The sequence below is a fragment of the Danio aesculapii genome, chromosome 16, assembly GCF_903798145.1.
Source record: "Danio aesculapii chromosome 16, fDanAes4.1, whole genome shotgun sequence".
NCBI classification, from domain to species: domain Eukaryota; kingdom Metazoa; phylum Chordata; class Actinopteri; order Cypriniformes; family Danionidae; genus Danio; species Danio aesculapii.
In genome coordinates this window covers 48,317,346-48,337,215 of record NC_079450.1, presented here as the reverse complement: position 1 = coordinate 48,337,215, position 19,870 = coordinate 48,317,346, and the positions used below count along the sequence as shown (strand labels likewise).

Below are 19,870 nucleotides of genomic sequence, written 5' to 3'. Positions count from 1 at the left end.
GAAATGGACTATTGTTTGTTTGTTTGTTTTTTATTATTGTGTGTTGTATTATTTTGGTTACTGATAAATAACACTTTTCACAAATTACGAATGTGATTTTTCTAAACTAGTAGTGTTCTGAAAATAATGAATGCATAATAATCATGATAACCGCGATTATTCCTCGGACTATAATCATGCAAAGAAAATCTATAATCGTGGCATCTCTACATAGCAGTTTATTTTCTTTTAAAAACATATTTCAAAAATGTTTGCATTAAAAAAAACTGCAAAAAGCAGGTAAAATTATATTCATTCATTCATTATACAAAATTTAGTTATATAAAGATATATTAATAGAAAATATTCCATATAAAATAAATATATAATCGATCATAGAGCACTTTTTGTATTTAAATTTGTTAAACCTAGCTTTTTGTGGCAAAGTAAACATTTATACGTCATATAATTAGCATTTTGAGTACCGAGATAGTTCATTAAATATTTGTGTTTATTAGTATTTTAATGATTATTGATCTAAATATGGCTGAGAATATTTTATTGGTATATAAACAACGGTTACATTCAATGACATTTACGCAGCGGTCTTCTGTAAAATATAGGCTCATTAAAAATCATTTATGCAAATCAATCTAATGAATAAACGAAAAAAAGGTGTATGAAATGTGTTATGGATGGACAGACAGACAGATAGATATGGGAGATATTACTGTTGAGTATTGCGATATCAATATTTCTTGTGAATAAAAGAGAGAAAAGCTATTTTTAATTAGCTTTTTAAATATATATATATATATTTACGTAATGATCATATTAAAATAAACAGATAATAATGGATGTCTGATCTAATAGACTTTTCTGATCTAAAAAAAACATTTAGACAGTCATATAAACTAGTGTTTAAGTATCGACTTTGGTACCAATCGGTACAGAAATTTCAAAAACACCCTCGTTAACATTTGAGCGTAGTTCTTAAGACGTGACTTTAAAACGCTCCAGTGCACCATGCTCGGTGAACACTAATAACATCGGTGAAAAGTGATGAACACAATGGCCAATCAGCAGTGTTTAAGAATGCGTTCAAATGTTAGCGGGAAATGTACTTTTTTCATTTTTATTTCAGTATCAATTGGTACCGAAATCGATACTTTTGACAACAATACAAACCTACATTTAAAAAATTTGGACACTACGAATGTATGAAAACTTGGGCCGATATTTTAGAATGTAATTTATTACACCTCCATGGGATATGAATATTGCATATATGCTGTATATATAGTGTGTAGTCCAGATAGATATCTGAATTACATAACTATGGACTATCAATCTAACTAAGCTTCTCTGCACCTACATTACGTACAGTGCAAAGGCCACAGGTAGAAACACAGTGATAATTTATATACTATTTGGCCTGTGATGCTGGTGCAGCTCTGGGCAACAACACAGCTCAAACATAAAAAAGCATGTGCCAGATAAAGACTTGGAGGAAAGAACCCTCATGAAACAGCATTGAAAGCCCTCGCATCAATCTAGAAACCATATGGATGCCTGAAGCTATACTATACGCAGCTGCTCTGCATATTGCTTTGGAATTCATAACACTGGGAAGAAGAAATATAAAGTGCTGATTTCTAGAAAGCATTGTGACGGGCTGATCAAAGTCTGAGAAGCAAACTTCCAAAAGGGATGTTAACAAGAAAAAGACTTCAAACAACTGCATGGTCAGAAAGTCTTGAAATGACAAAAACACATCCAAATGGGTATAGAGCATTTGAACTGATACAAAAACAGATGTTTACAGTTGTATACTTTAATAACGTTAAGACTTTGAATAAATAATTATGACTTAACTCGTAATAAAGCAATTAATTGTCAAGAAAGAAATAACATTTATATTTATAGAAATTAATGAAGAGTTCAGCTGCAAAAGTGCCATCTGAAATATTCTTCTAAAATCTGTTTTCTCAGGTTAGAGGGTGTGTATGTTAGTCATTTTAATTTTATTGTGATGATTAGGTTATTTTCGTCCCCTTTAAAATGAAATAACTCAACATAAAAATAGAAGACTGAGAAAAACCGCTAACACTTTATGCTTTTTCTGCATAGTGTATACTTTTGATGGTCCTTATAACACATTTTGTTAACTTAATGTTGCATTACAGCTACATGCCAATTATTTCTCATTAGAGTATAGGTAGACTGTCTGCTTAATATCTGTTGATTTGCTCCTTCAACAGACATTTAACTGACTATAAGAAACTTTGCAAGTACATGTCAACTTACACTAACCCTAACCCCAACCTAACAGTCTACTTATAATATATTGTGAATTAGTTGGCATGTAGATGCAATGTAACTTAAATTCAACAAAATGCGTTAAAGGGACCATGAAAAAAAATCAAGTGACACTGAAAAATCCCATTTTAGAAGAAAATTTCTAGATTTCCTTGCTGAGAAAAACAGATTAAAGCTGTTGGCTGACTAAGCTGATTGACCAGCCTGGTTTTTGAGGGGTTTCAGCCATTTCCAGCCTGATCTCAGCTGGTCAGGCTGGAAATTACCAGCTAAAACCAGCTAGACCAGCCTGGTGTAAGCTGGACATAGCTGGTTTTGGCTGGGCTCCCACACACACACACACACACACACACACACACACACACACACACACACACACACACACACACACAGGTATTTATATGCACGTTCAGATGCAAAAATTCAAATAATTAACATTAATTTCGTTATTTCTTAAACTATAATATGGATTAATTTAAAATAATTACTAATTACTAGTAATTTAAACTGTTCATATATATATGTTCATATATATTCATTGATATTGCTATGTGCTCATAAGTAATAATTACATCGCATGATATGCAATGTTAGGTCTAGATTATAGTTGACCAGCGGCTACAGAACTGCATTTAATTACAGTGTTTATATAGAATTCATATGATTTATGCAAAAAAATGTACTTTATTTGTCTTGTTTCTAGTCCGAATATCTACATTTCACAGCAATACCAAGATTACTTACCCCACTGGCATATAATTCTACTTGCTTTAAAGGAAAAACTCCTAATTTTGCCTCATTTCTTATGAAGTTAAAAACACATTTTTTACTTGATCTAAGAATTTTTTGATATTTGGACAAGAAATGAGGCAAAGTAAGATAAGCATTTTTCCCATTGTCATAATTCAATTTCTGTACCTGAATACTGTCAGACTGCTTTTCAAAGTATTTTAGAAAACGGTGTTCATATCGCAGAAAAATATCGCAATATCATATTTTTCCAATACAATGCAGCACTAACATACATATGCAAATATAAACAAACAATATAATAATAAATTAACAAATATTACAAGATGATTCAACTTAATCTTATGTATTTATTTATGTTTTTGCATTACTGTGATTTGCACTGTAGATCCGCCTGACGATGAGGACCGTCAGTCATCTACTATGTATATGATTTATATATATATATATATATATATATATATATATATATATATATATATATATATATATATATATATATATATATATATATATATATACACACACACACACACATACATTTATTTATTTATTTATTTATGTTTAAATATTGTTTAGGGTCATTTCTATTGGAACTGTGAAGCCAATGCGAAATTTCGTTCTGTGTGTACATGTGAATGACAATAAAGTACTTGACTAATTTCAGCTCTGCATACTGGGAACACTTGTTCATGTTTATCTGTGTTGTTGTTGTTGTTGTTGTTAAGACTGATCTCTATAATTAACATTCAGTTTTCAAAATGAGCCATTAACAGAATGACACCATAACAGAAATTTAGAAGACACGTCCTTCCAGATTAGTGGCCAACCAGTATGCTTAATTATAAACTGTGCTGTAATTCTTAAATACCTGACCACAAACTCTACTTTTGTAGGCATGACTGGTAACGAAAACAAATTAAGATGACTTGATCCACAGCCCAACAGCAGCAAAGGCGTGGGCACAGATCAGTGAAGGATCTTTGACCAACCCTAATGAGCTTTGAACTCACAACCTTTCAGTGAGCAGCTCTTAAACCGCGCACACTAGTAGACAAAACCACCAAAACATGGACTGAACAGATCATAGAAGAGCAAGCTCACCGCGTCATCATGGTGCTGGCAAAAGTCCATCCTCTCCTGGAAAACATTGAGCATGGAGAAGCTGTTGTGGAAGGACTGGGAGATGGAGACCGGGGTGTTGGAGTTGTTGGTGCGGTTGGCCAGGTGTAGGCTCTCCAGCAGGCCCTCGATGAAGTGGTCTTTGGTGAGTCGGACCCTCTGGTGGGCCCTGACGCAGTTGTCGCACAGGTACTCCTGGCAGTCCAGGCAGTGGGAGGTAGCGGGGTTGCCCTCGTCACAAGAGCTGCACTGGGGGTCCGAGAGGTGCTGGGGTCGCAGAAGACCACCGTGATGGACCACCGCAGAAGACCGCCCGTTCTTACCCTGCTCTTCAGCGGACACCACCACGTCCAGCAGGTTGCTGAAGAGAAAGTTGGAGGAGGGCAGCGCGTCCACGCCCGACTCCGATAGAGACACCTTTTGGTCGCATGTGGGGCATCTGAGCTTCAGGGGGTCGCCGGGGCTCCGCTGGCCCTCCAGGCACTGCCTGCAGAAGGCGTGCAGACAGGGCAGGACGTGCAGTCTCCTGGTGGATGAGGTAGATGAGGAGTTGGAGGTCTGGGAGGACGAGGAGGAGGTAGATGAGTTGGAGGAGATCGGAGCAGAGCAGCCGCACAGCTCCTTGCAGAGCGGACATGTTTGCAGGTCGGAGTCTGGGAAAGACGCCATTTGCGCAGAGGACCACAGAATAACTTCACACATAAAGATGCGTTAAGACACACGAAGGCTTTTCCCGAAATGGTTCCCTGATCAATTAATGCAGATTACAGATTTAGCAAGCTGTGCTGTGGTGGGCTACATTCTTGTCAAATACATTCCTGTTGAAGGGTTTCGATGGAGCTGCGCTCTCTGGCTTTTATGTTGTTGTTGTGGTGGTGGTTATCGACACTATTTCGCAGAACAAACTCTATGCGCAACTTTGCGGGTGCACTTCAACCAGTTGGAAACCAAGTGTCATTTTGAGGCCTTATAATCCCTCGGTGTGGGGCATTAACATTGTTGCGAAACATGAAATCCGCTGCGAGGTCCCTGCTCCGATCCTCCCCCACCGCCGCATGACGAGAGGGGCCAACCACGCTGATTCACGGTCACTTTCTTCCGTGCAAAGCGCAAAAACGTCCGTTTTCCATCAACGCGCTGTAGTCTAGCATCTGCGCGTCAGTATTGTCAAAACGCGCTTGCGCAAGCCGCAATTAAATAATTCAAAGTATGTCCCATGTAGCTCGTTAGCACGCAGCGCCCCTCAATATCCTGTTACTGTGATGAGGCTGAAAAGCCCCTTTAACTTCCTTCAGTCCGCTTGCTGTAGTTTGACGAGGGGTATAATAGTCTCAACTGCCCATATTCGTCTCGCGTCTGCAGCGTGAAACCAACGCTCTCCCCGCGCGCCTCTTCAATCCGCCTTCATTTTCATTGGGAATGAATGACGCCGCCGCGGACAACAACTCTACAGCGCGTGACCATCAAGCGAACACGTCCATACTAAAAAAGTCTAGAACGCACTTCCGTCTGAGAGCACTCGAGAGGGGCGGGGCTTGTGTGACAGTGGGGCTGGGCTCGGCTTTGAGTAATAAAACAGCTACACGTTCAGAAAAAGATGATTATTTTTAATAGTGCTCACAGATATTCACTCATCTGGAAAACTGCAGACCCTCTTTTGATCAAATAATTTGTCATGTTAACTGACAAATTCAGTTTTTTAGTCTATTTGAGTCATGTGTCATGTTAACATTTCGTGTGTGTTCCTCTTTGGCTTTAAAAAATAACAAAATTAGTTGTTCTTTAAATGTCTGGTGGCAATTGCCACTAAATTCGGAAGATAATTATAAAAAACAGTATTTTTAAATAAAACAAATTAATTTGTTATGAAGAAAATAAGTTTCTTAATTAAAATAAAACGAAGAAATTGAACATATCTGTAATTTTAATTTATTAATAATGGTGTATTTGCATAATTGAATTTATTTTAGTACCATTACTCTGTAAAATATTTTCTCTTATTGATAAACAAATAATACAAAAATAGATTAGTAAATTTCAACATAAAAATACAGGTGATATAACCTGTAACAGTCTGTCTTTTAGCTATATTGTGTTGCCTATCGGTTTTTGTTTTTTTTTTTAAATGAAAGTAAATCTGTTTTTATTTCAATCCTTTTCCCTTTTTGTTTTTACTCACCTACTGACTCATTTAAATCAATAATTACAGCTAAACAGCTCCTTTGGGAAGAAAAATGAACAAAAATAAATAAATATAAATGAAAAATACGTCATAATTTATTTATTAGTTTCTATCTTCAGTCAAACACAAAAGAAGATATTCAGAAAAATGTTGGATAGTAGGAAAAAATAATGGAAGTCGATGACTACAGGCTTTCAGCATTCTTCAAAATATCTTCTTTTGTGTTCAACAGATTTTTTGGCTAAACTATCCCTTTAATGCTAAACGATATAAACTGTAAGACCGTCTTTCAGCTTCATGATTAATTAATTGTGTTTTTCGACATTTATTTGTAATTATTTAGCAGTTTTTAAAAATAAAAGTGTTCAAGACATTATTTTTGTATCTGTTTTTATTTTAATACTTTTCTCTTTCTGTTTTTACTCACCAACTGACTCATATACATCCTTCATTACAGTTAAACAGCTCCTTTTGGATGAAAAATAAACGAAAATGAATAAATATAAAGGAAAATTCCATCATAATCAAACCTTCATGAGTTTCTTTTTGCAGTCAAACACAAAAGAAGATACTCTGAAAAATGTTGAATAGTAGAAAAATCAATAGAAGTCGATGACTACAGGCTTTCAGCATTCTTCAAAATATTCCTTTTGTGTTCAACAGATTTTTTGGCTAAACTATCCCTTTAATGCTAAACGATATTGACTGTAAGACCGTCTTTCAGCTTCATGGTTAATTCATTATGTTCCCGCCATTTATTTGTAATTGTTTTGCAGGTTTTAAAAATAAAAGTTCAAGACATTATTTTTGTATCTGTTTTTATTTTAATACTTTTCTCTTTCTGCTTTTACTCTCCAACTGACTCATATACATCCATCATTACAGCTAAACAGCTTCTTTTGGATAAAAAATGAATGAAAATGAAAAAATATAAATGAAAAATTTGTAACATTTTACTTATGAATTTCTTACTTCAGTCAAACACAAAAGAAGATACTCTGAAAAATGTTGAATAGTAGGAAAATCAATGAAAGTCGATGGCTACAGGCTTTCAGCATTCTTCAAAATATTCCTTTTGTGTTCAACAGATTTTTTGACTAAACTATCCCTTTAAAGCTAAACGATAATGACTGTAAGACCGTCTTTCAGCTTCATGGTTAATTCATTATGTTCCCGCCATTTATTTGTAATTGTTTTGCAGGTTTGAAAAATAAAAGTACTCAAGACATTATTTTTGTATCTGTTTTTATTTTAATACTTTTCTCTTTCTGCTTTTACTCTCCAACTGACTCATATACATCCATCATTACAGCTAAACAGCTCCTTTCGGATAAAAAATGAATGAAAATGAATAAATATAAATGAAAAATTTGTAACATTTTACTTATGAATTTCTTACTTCAGTCAAACACAAAAGAAGATACTCTGAAAAATGTTGAATAGTAGGAAAATCAATGAAAGTCGATGGCTACAGGCTTTCAGCATTCTTCAAAATATCTTATTTTGTGTTCAATAGATTTTTGGGTGAACTATCCCTTTAATGCTAAACGATATAAACTATATAACGGTCTTTCAGCTTCATGTTTAGTTTATTGGGTTTCCTGACATTTATTTATGATTACTATAAATTGTTTTTTTTTTTTCAAAATAAAAGTACTCAACACATTATTTTTGTATCTGTTTTTATTTTAATACTTTTCTCTTTCTGTTTTTACTCACCGACTGACTCATATACATCCATCATTACAGCTAAACAGCTCCTTTTGGATGAAAAATGAACGAAAATGAATAAATATAAAGGAAAATTTCATCATAATCAAACCTTCATGAGTTTCTTTTTGAAGTCAAACACAAAAGAAGATACTCTGAAAAATGTTGAATAGTAGGAAAATCAATGAAAGTCGATGGCTTCAGGCTTTCAGCATTCTTCAAAATATCTTATTTTGTGTTTAACAGATTTTTGGGCGAACTATCTCTTATTATATCCCTTATATTAATGCTAAACGATATAAAGCGTATAACGGTCTGTCAGCTTCATGTTTAGTTTATTGTGTTTCCTGACATTTATTTGTGATTACTTAAAAAAAAAATCTAAATAAAAGTACTCAACACATTATTTTTGTATCTGTTTTTATTTTAATACTTTTCTCTTTCTGCTTTTACTCTCCAACTGACTCATATACATCCTTCATTACAGCTAAACAGCTCCTTTCGGATGAAAAATTTATGAAAACGAATAAATATAAATGAAAAATATCGTAATATTTACTTATACTTAAAATACGTCATTATCAACCCTTCATGAGTTTCTTTATTCAGTCAAACACAAAAGAAGATACTCTGAAAAATGTTGTATAGTAGGAAAATCAATGAGGGTCAATGACTACAGGCTTTCAGCATTCTTCAAAATATCTTCTTTTGTGTTCAACAGATTTTGGGGTGAACTATCCCTTTAATTCTAAACAATATTGACTGTAATGCTATTTAAAAGCAACAGAATCCTAGTTTGGTGTCAATGAAAGGATGATTGAGCGTTATTGATGAGGCACAACAAAAAGAAAAAAATCCCCTTTGTTCTATCATTACTTCTCATTAATTCTCCAACCCATCATCTCGCTCCCCAGTAGGCTACATGCTAATTTCCCTCCCACACCTGAACCTATGAAATCAATCTCAACCTTTTTTGTAATCGATGCTCCCCCTCCTGAGGGCCCCTCCTGTAATAGATAGCTACCACATGTAGGACTGGCTTTTGTGTGCATTTATGGGCACTTATAGAGCGGGGTTGCTGGGGTGGCTCTTGTGACAAGGGGAGGAAGCTTCTCGGTGGGGCTTAGGCTCCAGATGCGGGGCTGCCCAATAAAGCAGTGGGATGCCAGGCTGAAAGACAGGGCTTTCGGAGAGACCCTTTGACCCCATTATTATGGCTGGGATTAGGGCTAGTGGAGGCTGCGGAGCTCCGGCCATCCCAAGGACATTCCATTGATCTGCATGAGGAAAAGGCCGGAACGGGGGTTGGGTTGGGGTGGGGTGAGGGCAGAGGCTCAGCGAAAACTAAGCAAAGCAAGGAAGGGTCATGTCAAATGGTGGAAATGACCACAGGCCATGTGGTCAGGGGGTGTTATGAGTACGTGCGTGTGTGGAGCTGGGCTCGGATTGGAGCGCTGATTCAGGCTCAGGAAATAGCCGCTCCTTTTAACTGTCACTCATAATTAACATGGGATGAATGGTTTTTATTAACATCCCATATCTCTGCGGTAAAAAATAATAATAAAATAAACTAGCAAATATAATTTTATTCATTATTTCACTTTCTGTGCATATATATATATATATATATATATATATATATATATATATTTATATATACACACACACACACACACAGTTGAAGTCAGCATTATTAGCCCCTCTTTAAATGTCTTTCTTTTTTAAATAATTCCCAAATAATGTTTAACAGAGCAAAGATATTTTCACAGTATGTCTGATAATATCTTTTCTTCTGGAGAAAGTCTTATTTGTTTTATTTTGGTTAGAATAAAAGCAGTAACCTGTGTAGTTAACCTAATTAAACTAGTTAAGGCTTTAAATGTCACTTTAAACTGTATAGAAGTGTCTATATATCTAGTAAAATATTATTTACTGTCATCATGGCAAAGATAAAATAAATCAGTTAATAAAAATGAGTTATTAAAACTATTATGTTTAGAAATGTGTTGAAAAAATCTTTTCTCCGTTAAACAGAAGTTGTATATATATACAGTTGAAGTCAAAATTATTAGCCAATGTTTCACAATTGCGGTTTAATGGAGAAATTTTTTTAACACATTTTTAAACGTAATACATTTGATAACAAAATTTGACTAATTTAAACTAATTTATTTAGTCTTTATTTAGTTTAGTTATTTTGCAATATGCTAGTGTATATATATATATATATATATATATATATATATATATATATATATATATATATATATATATATATATATATATATATATATATATATATATATATATATATATAGTGCTCCGCATAGAGTACAGCCCATTTCGAAAAATAAATGAATATAGGCAATGTATTTTGGTGCATTTAAACAAAACAGATTTATTAAACAGATATATTTATTAAAACAAAATTTTAGTCACACACATATTTAGAAATTGAAAGACAATACAATTAAATTCAAGCTAAATATTGCAAACAAAATTACAATCTACAAAATGTCAACTAAATGTTTCCAATTTTTTCGTTATCGAAAGTTATAGTATACAAGTTACAGTAAGTCCAGATTTGGCTTCAGTACTGACTTATGTAATGTATATGCACAAATATAATATTGTTTAGCTTCCTGTTAAAAATATGAAGAGAGATAATGAAATAATGAAAGAGAGATTTGTGAGGGGTGTACTTATATATGCTGAGCACTATCTATCTATCTATCTATCTATCTATCTATCTATCTATCTATCTATCTATCTATCTATCTATCTATCTATCTATCTATCTATCTATCTATCTATCTATCTAGATAGATAGATAGATAGATAGATAGATAGATAGATAGATAGATAGATAGATAGATAGATAGATAGATAGATAGATATTCATTGAGAGCTAATAAATGCATAAATATAAATGTGATCTTAAAATTGTTAAAAAAAACCCTGCTTTTATTTTATCAAAAATACACCTCATACTTCAGCCTCCACATCAAAGTCCCTGAAAGCAAAAAAGGTCAAGGTGCTCCAGGATTGGCCAGCCCAGTCACCAGATATGAACATTATTGAGCATGCCCGGGGTAACATGAAGGAGGAGGCATTGAAGATGAATCCAAAGAATCTTGATGAACTCTGGGAGTCCTGCAAGAACGCTTTCTTTGCCAGATGACTTTATTAATAAGTTATTTGAGTCATTGCAGAGATGTATGGATGCAGTCCTCCAAGGTCATGGAGTCATACACAATATTCATTCTTTTTCCACTGCACCATGACTTTATATTCTATACTGTTCATCATTTCTGTTAACTGACAAGACTTTTGTCAAAATAAAGTCAGACCTTTCTGTCCTAATTAAATAATTAATAAGACATGGTCATATTTTATTTTGGTAAAACAAGCGTAATCTTCTAGAGGCCTTTGCCTTTCATAAAAGCCACTTCTAATACCAAATGATCTACTAAAGTCGAGTTATTTTTTGTTTGACTGTTTACCACTATTTATTAATCCCAGTAATTTCCCCATAGGCAAATAAAACATTCGCAGAAATACTGTAAGCTTACTTCTACATTGTAAAAAAAGGCGAACATAGGCCACACACTCCTAGAAATAAACAATACTGTACCACAAAATACATTTTTAACGCACAATTGAAAATAAATAGTAATCATGGCTCATGGATTCTAAATGTTTCCTTAAAATTAGTTTTTTTTTGTTTTTAAGTGGCATGTAGGCCAATGAAAATGAACGCGATTGTACATTTTTGATTGGTTTAATGCACTTAAGACTCCACAACGCAATTGGTCGATTTGCTAGCAGCGGGGGTTTCCTACAGGCCTGTCTTAATCACTGGATTACATTTAGATCCACTTAGCTAACAAAGAGTCTTGCACTGTTGTCCTGGCTGATAATTAGCCTTTTGTTAATGTCTCCAAAGATAGCTTTCACTTTCAAATGAAGTACGCGGTGCTGTTTGTCCGTATTCATGATTCATTCACATAATTCCCCCTGCTGCCTCAAAATAGTTTAGGAAAAGAACTATGTGCATTAACTCTAAAAATGAAGTTGAGTCAACTTAACCATTTCAGAAATATATGTCAGTTGATTGTTGGTCCTGCTAAATAACCAAAAATTCTAGGAAAAAATTAAATGACAACAAAGTAATGGACAGCTCATTGTATCATCATTTTTTTACGTTTATATTTAGACATTTGGCAGACGATTTTATCCAAAGCGACTTACAATTGAGGAGGCATTCAGTGATTCAACAATAAGAGAGAAGTGCTAATTATATGAAGGAACAGTTAGTGCTTCGAGAATTTAGTGCTAGAGTTAGGGGGTGGGGATGTATTTTTTAATAGAAAGAAGAGCGTTTCTACAGGTGGTTTGTCAAGGCGTAATAGCTGAAGGCGGATTCACCCTGCTTTGACTGAACTCTGTTAAATATAATTTACTTGACCCTAATGATCAGAGTGATCAGAGTTAGGTTTGTATTCAGTGAGCATATCTGTAATGTATTGAGCTCCTAGGCCATTTAGTGATTTATAGACAAGTAATAATACTTTCAAATCTATACTGAATGTAACTGGGAGCCAGTGTAAAGACCTGAGGACAGGTGCGATGTGCTCTGATTTTCAGAGTTCTGGATGAGCTGCAACTGTCTGACTGTCTTTTTAGGAAGGCCAGCGACGAGGTCGTTACAGTAATCCACCCTGCTGCTGATAAAAGCATGAACAAGTTTCTCTTAGTCTTCACTGGAAACAAATCATCTAATTCTTGCTCTGTTTTTGAGATGATAGTATGCTAACAGCTTTGACATGACTATTGAAACTCAAATCTGACTCCAGAGTCACACCAAGACTCTTGACCTTATTTTTTGTTGTTTGACCCTTAGAGCCAAGGTACGCATTCACCTTGAGAACCTCATCTCTGTTACCAAATGCAATGACTTCAGTTTTCTCTTTGTTTAACTGAAGAAAGTTTTGGCACATCCAATTGTTAATTTCATCAATGCATTGGCAGAGGGTGTCAATAGGGCTGTAGTCATTCGGCAGTAAGGCTAAGTAGATCTGAGTGTTATCAGCATAGCTGTGGTAGGAGATTTGGGTCATCATTATGTGGCTCAGAGGGAGCATATAAAGGTTGAACAGGAGAGGTGCCGGAATCGAGCCTTGTGGGACTCCACATGTCATGGGTGTCCACCTCGACCTATGGTTACTTACGCTGCCATAACAACCTCTCCCTTCAAGGTAAGATCTAAACCTTTTGATGACCATCCCAGACAGTCCAACCCAGTTTTCCAGCGTATCCAGAATTATGATGTGATTTACAGTGTCAAATGCAGCACTGAGATCAAGTAATACCAGCACGGTTAGTTCGCCTAAATCTGTATTTAGGCGAATATCATTGATTATCTTTATAAGAGCGCTCTCTGTACTGTGATGTGCTCTGAAACCAGATTGAAAATTGTCTAAACATCCCGTAGAGCTTAAGAACTTGTTAACTTGGTTAAAAACTACTTTTTTAATGATTTTGCCAATGCAAGGGAGATTTGCAATCAGCCTGTAGTTGCTCAATAGGGTGATATTTAGGTTGCGCTTCTTTAAGAGGGGTTTAACAACTGCAGTTTTAAGTGAGTTTAGAAAATCCAAGAGAGAAGTGAAGCATTTACTACTTACAGAAGATCCATTTCCAGACAGTTAAACACCGTTTTGAAAAATGATGTGGGGAGTTAAAGTGTCAGTAAGATTTTCTCCACAGGTGGTTTCTCAAGCTCACTCACCTGTGTGAGGCATCACCTTAAGATGCGAAATGCACAAATAAATGAAGCTATTCACGTGTGAACATTTTGCGTTTACCCGCTTCATTTGCGCATCAAATTCGCTTCACAATAGACGTGGATTTGCATCATGGCAGGGCTTCTCTCTGCCCTGTGACTCTAGCTTCATTGCTAAATGGCTAAAATGGATTTTATCGAGAGAGTAGCTGTGCTTTATGTGCTTTAGGAATGTTGAAAAACAGGGTAGATTTGTCCGGCGCCGAGTCCACTAGATCTTTTCAGATGTGTACCCAGCTCTGTGAGTTCATCAACTCCTCCAGAGACTATACCTGGATGATAGAGGCTTTCAGCGGTGCTTCCAGTTTGATGAGCTGTTGTCCAGTGTCGGTAGGATTTCCCTTTGGGATATCAACAACAGGCACAACGTCATAATCATGTCCCTACAAGAGCAAGCTCCTGATTGGTTAACGCGGCGCGAATGTCTGCCGAAGTTCAGATTTTCCAAATCGAGCGATTTGCACATTAAGCACGTCAAACGCCCAAAACGCTCAACTCGTGCAGTGTCATTTGCGCCACCTCATTCACACGAATCGCTCTGCAGGATGCCTATTCACATCTTTGCATTGACTTAACATGTAAATCACCTGCGCTTGCAGCTTCATCTGCATCTGGTGTGAACACACCATCAGAATTGCATAATGATTTGAGGTTGTTGTGTGGTGTGGTGTGGTGGAAGGTAATAATTTTTAAATGATTAAAAATCAAATGAATGTTGATTAATGTCTTTAAAACTGAATGTTGTTGTGTAATCAGAATCAGAAAGAGCTTTATTGCCAGGTATGTTCACACATACGAGGAATTTGTTTTGGTGACAGAGCTTCTACAGTGCAACAGGATTACAGAGACAGGACAAAAAACAGATAATAAATATATTTTTTAAAAAATAGAAGTAGTGAGTGCAAATATACAGATTGACAAGTGTATGTACATGTTTATTACTTTATACAACGTTATATGTGCAGCTGTTATGTGCAAATTGGCATGTAAAGAGTGTTGTTAAATAAGTGTATATGTGTATAAAAGTGTATAGCAAGTAGTGATGTTGGTTTCGCAATTATTATCATCAAGTGTTCATGAGATGGATTGCCTGAGGGAAGAAACTGTTTCTGTGTCGGGCTGTTCTGGTGCGCAGTGCTCTGTAGCGTCCACCAGAAGGTAAAAGTTCAAAGAGGCAGTGTGCTGGGTGTGAGGGGTCCAGAGTGATTTTGGCAGCCCTTCTGCTCACTCTGGATAAGTACAGTTCTTGGGGAGTAGGAAGGGTTGTACCAGTGATTCGCTCAGCAGTCCGAACTATTCAACGTAGTCTTTGGAGGTCATATTTAGTAGCTGAGCTAAACCAGACAGTTATTGATGTGCAGATGACTGATTTAATGATGGAGGTGTAGAACTTTTCAGCGTTTCAGCAGCTCCTTTGGGAGGTTAAACTTCGTCAGCTGACGAAGAAAGTACAGCCTCTGTTGAGCTTTTTTGACAATGGAGTCAATGTGAGTGTCCCACTTCAGGTCCTGAGAGATGGTGGTGCCCAGGAACCTGAATGACTCCACTGCTGCCACAATGCTGTCCATGATGCTCAGTGGGGGGACAGCAGGGGGGTTTCTCCTGAAGTCCACTATCATCTCCACTGTTTTGAGCGTGTTGAGCGTTAAGTAATGTACTTAACGAAGAGTTATACTATGATGATTGTTGTTAATAAAGTGATTGTAAAATGCACTAGATGTAAGGATGCAATATTCTGACTGAAATGGCCCCTTTGGTCTTGATCTTGACAGAAAGCTTCAGTCTCTTTGGAACAGCTAACTGTCTCCATGTGATCAAATTAAATTAAGTGAATTCATTTAGGATTTGTCTGATAATAAGCAAACTGCCACCAGGTGCCAAATTAATAACAATAACTGTGAGGTTTTCAAAGGTGTTCAGTAAAACTGCCCCCTTTCTCTTATTAGGCCACATTGAATGGGTTTCTAATGTGCGCGGGTGTTTTGTGAGAAGCTAAAAAAAAGCGCGATATGTCAGTCGTGTCATTTTTCATTCATCAATTCTCCAAAGTGAAAGCAGAAGCTGAATTTCCATTGAGGTGACAGCAGTGTTTGTGTTGTCATGATGACTACAGAGACTTAAGGGTGCTTTCACACCTAAACTTTTGTTTCGGAACCTGTTTCGTTTGCCCAGTTAGCACGGTTCGTTTGGCATATGTATAACCAGCAATCGCTCTCGGATCCGCGCCAAATCAATCAGTCCGAGATTGCCTGAATGAGGTGGTCTCGACTCGATTAAAACGAACTCTGGAGCGGATCGATTGTAGTGAGAAAGCGATAGCCTACGATGCGAGCCCGGCTATGTCACAGTGTTTTATGGATATGTATGAAAGAATTATGAGTAGGACAGGAGGTCATTCCAGACATCCCAAGTCTCCTGCATGTTGCCTACAAATGAGTGATAATCTCCTGGAAAACACACGTCTCTCTCTCGGTCCTCAAATACGTAGCGCACCCTACTCACCCCTCCCCACCGCATCCCTCCTCGCTCTTCAGACACGTTGCGCGCACCTTGTCAAACACCAGCAATACCCCCCTCCCCTCGCTTATATTGTCTTATTGCTCATCGGCATAACTTAAATAAGGAAGCATGTGAGGAGAGTTTACTCACACATGACTTGTTTGAGCTATTTTGGTCCATTTAGAAACTTTGCCGTGTGAAAGCGAACCGCACCAAGAACAAAGAGCAAAAATTTAACAATTTTAATCTCTGTTTTGGAACAAATGAATCGATTCACAGGTGTGAAAGCACCCTTAAAGATTGAGGACAGACTAGTGGTTGCTCTTTTAAGTTATCCAAAGCTGTATGACTTCACAAATTATGATTATCACAATATTATTGACTATTACAATTTTAACAATATCAACAATATTCAAAAAACAAATAGCTGATTGCCTAGCGACATAAAAAGAGCAGCACACTCCTTTTTTTTTTCTTGTCAACAGCTACAACAAAACAGACAGTGAGTGCAGTGCGCCTCGTATACTCAGACCTGAAAAGCATGCTTGGTGTGATCAGCCCCTTGGGTGGATTTAAATAGGACTATGCAGTGACTTATTAAAGGAATAATTCACCCAGAAATGCAAAAAATGGAAATGATCTCATAATGAAATCCCCCTCAAGCCAGTTGGGGTAGTTTTAAATGTTATCCATATTAGCCTGCTGTAAGATGGCGTGCCTTTTTGGAAGCTTAAAAACATCAAAAGTACATCATAAAAATAACCCATATGCCGCCAGGGTGTTAACGCATGTCTTATGAAGTAAATCGATGTGTTTTTGTAAGAAACGCATTTCTAATTTCTAAATTCTAAACTAAAATCTCTGCCAAATCAATTCTGGCTGCAATGGGAGTTCTCAACAACTTCATGGCTGACCTCTGACTCAACCAACACGATCACACAGCAATTCGTAACTTTTTTGATTTAGTGGCTAATTCGTATGAATTTGTAAAATCTAATTCGTACAATTTAGTACGATTTGCTCATCCCCCAATGACGGTTGAGTTTAGGGGTGGGGTTGGGTGCCATGCCAAAACCATACATTTCCGTACGAATTCGTCACTAAACTGAGAAAATGTAAAATACTTAAGTTTCCTCGTGAGATCAGGCTGGACTCAATGTATCATGAGGCATGATGTAAGGCACATTTATAGTGGAAGAGTAGATGAATGAGGATAACTAAACTCTGATAACAACATGCTAAAAACAACAACAACAACAACGTTCTAAACAGAAACACTTAACCATGTTAAAGGACAACATAAAACAACAACAACAGCAATTTTAAATAGACTCATTTACATCTTCCCTAGTGTGGAAAAGTTGAGTATGAACATTTTGGAATTAGGCAATAAGATTCTGACGGTATGATAACCTTGGATAAAAATATTAAGTTTTCACGTTATTGTGATCACTGCTCTAAAATATATTCTTTTTACATGTCTGGATATAAAACAGCACACTTTTTCCCCTTTGAAAACAGTATAATTTATTTTTTGAAACATTTAAAATACTTTGAATTAGTAAGCATGTGAGGCTAAATAATGAAAATGAATCATCTTTTCTTCTGGAGATACTGTTATCCTTAAAAACAAAACCAAGTACACATACATTAGGAACGATATTACAGAAAATTTTGGCGGTTTTAAAACCTTGTCTTTCCAAACAGCGGAATACCTTGAAAATGGTTATCTTCCCACGCCTATTTGGTATCCATTCAGCTGATCTCAGTCTGTCGGGTGCACATTTAGCTTAGCTTAGCATAAATCATTGAATCGGATTAGACCATTAGCATCTGGCTTTAAAATGAGTTAAGTTTTGATCATTTTCTCATTTAAAACTTGGATCCTCCGTAGTTACATCATGAGACCAACAATATTAATATTAAGACCAACAATAATCAAGGAACTTTCCTGCAAGCGTGGTACAGCAAAGTTCTTTGAGGAGCAATGGTATTACATTACATATTACGCAGTATAATTTGATGTATTCAACCAACCAACCCTTTTCCATTCAGATTACAATAATTAATAGTCCATATAAACCATACATAAAACATACTCTATGAATAAAACATTTATAATACATGTTTTTGGCAGGGGGTGTGTATTATTTATGTTTAACTACTAAATAAAATGGCTAATCATTCTTGCCCACAGGGATGTGACTCAGTCTCAGTCTCTGTAAGTAAATCTGTCTAACACAGACATGAACAGACTCAACAGTTAAATGTTTGAAAGAGATGATTCATGTTCAGTCATTCTGGGTTGAGATAATTGTCAAAAATGTGAGGGGTCTGTCTGAGCCTTCTGACATGACAAGTGTGCAATAAATTTCAGTGAAAAACCTCTTAAAGGGACAGCTCACCCAAAATGGAAAATTCTGTCATCATCTACTCTCCCTCACTTGTTCCAAACCTGTTTGTGTATGAACACAAACCAAGACTTTTTTGGCAGCACAGGCTCATTATTGATACGTACACCTGCATGCATTTCTGGAGAGCACCAAATATGTCCCAGGAGGTACTTTTTTTGGCAGTTTTTGTTTTCGCGAATCCACCAAAGGGCGCTTTCTCAGATTTCAAATTTCTCTCACAAGTGACATTCGCGCCTGCTCGTCTCGCGTAATCCACCAGAGGCTGCTGACGACTGATTGATCGACTGATGTCCCAACTCACCCCCTTTCCTAAACCGAACCAATACAGACCACCTAGTTTTTCACAATTTTTTTGTGATTTCTTTTTTGATTTTGTGGCGATAATTCCCAGAAATTAGCGGACAATTTTATGATAAAAAAACAAATATGTATATATTTTTGAAGTCAGAATTATTAGCCCCCCTGAATTATTAGACCACTGTTTAATTGTTCGATTAAAGTAATATTATTGACTAATATAAAAATGTTCATCTGATTTATGTACAAGGCAGTTTGTACAGTAATATTTTCTGTCTTTTAGTAGATATATTATATGAGAGACTTGCTTTGTTTACCAAATAATGTAAATCTAATTGGATTTGCATTTTAAACATTAAATACAAGTTAAAAATATATAACTTTTATTTCACTTATTAAGGTTTTAGTTATGATACTCCCAAAATAAATCAGCAGAAATCCGCAGATTTTTACCAAAATTCTCAGCAGAAATTGCAAAAAAACATCCACAGATTCTGTCTGGCCCTACTAATAACTGATTTATTTTATCTTTACCATGATGACAGTAAATAATATTTGACTAGATTTTTTCAAGACACTTCTTTACAGCTTAAAGTGACATTTAAAGGCTTAACTAGTTTAATTAGGTTAACTAGGCTGGTGAGGGTAATTAGGCAAGTTATTGTATAACGATGATTTGCTCTGTAGGCTATCGGAAAAAATATAGCTTAAAGGGGCTAATAATTTTGACCTTAAAAAAATTAAAAACTTCTT

General features: G+C 35.9%; 1 protein-coding gene across 1 annotated transcript in view; it reads right to left on the bottom strand.

The window, feature by feature from the left end:
- trim71 (tripartite motif containing 71, E3 ubiquitin protein ligase) overlaps positions 1-5,657 on the bottom strand; it is a 54,692-nt gene extending 49,035 nt beyond the window's left edge. Inside the window, exon 1 of the mRNA XM_056475125.1 lies at positions 4,153-5,657. Within this exon, the coding sequence (XP_056331100.1) occupies positions 4,153-4,872 (720 nt within the window). The 5' untranslated portion in view covers positions 4,873-5,657. The remainder of the gene's footprint in view (positions 1-4,152) is intronic.
- Between the last annotated feature and the right edge of the window lie 14,213 nt (positions 5,658-19,870).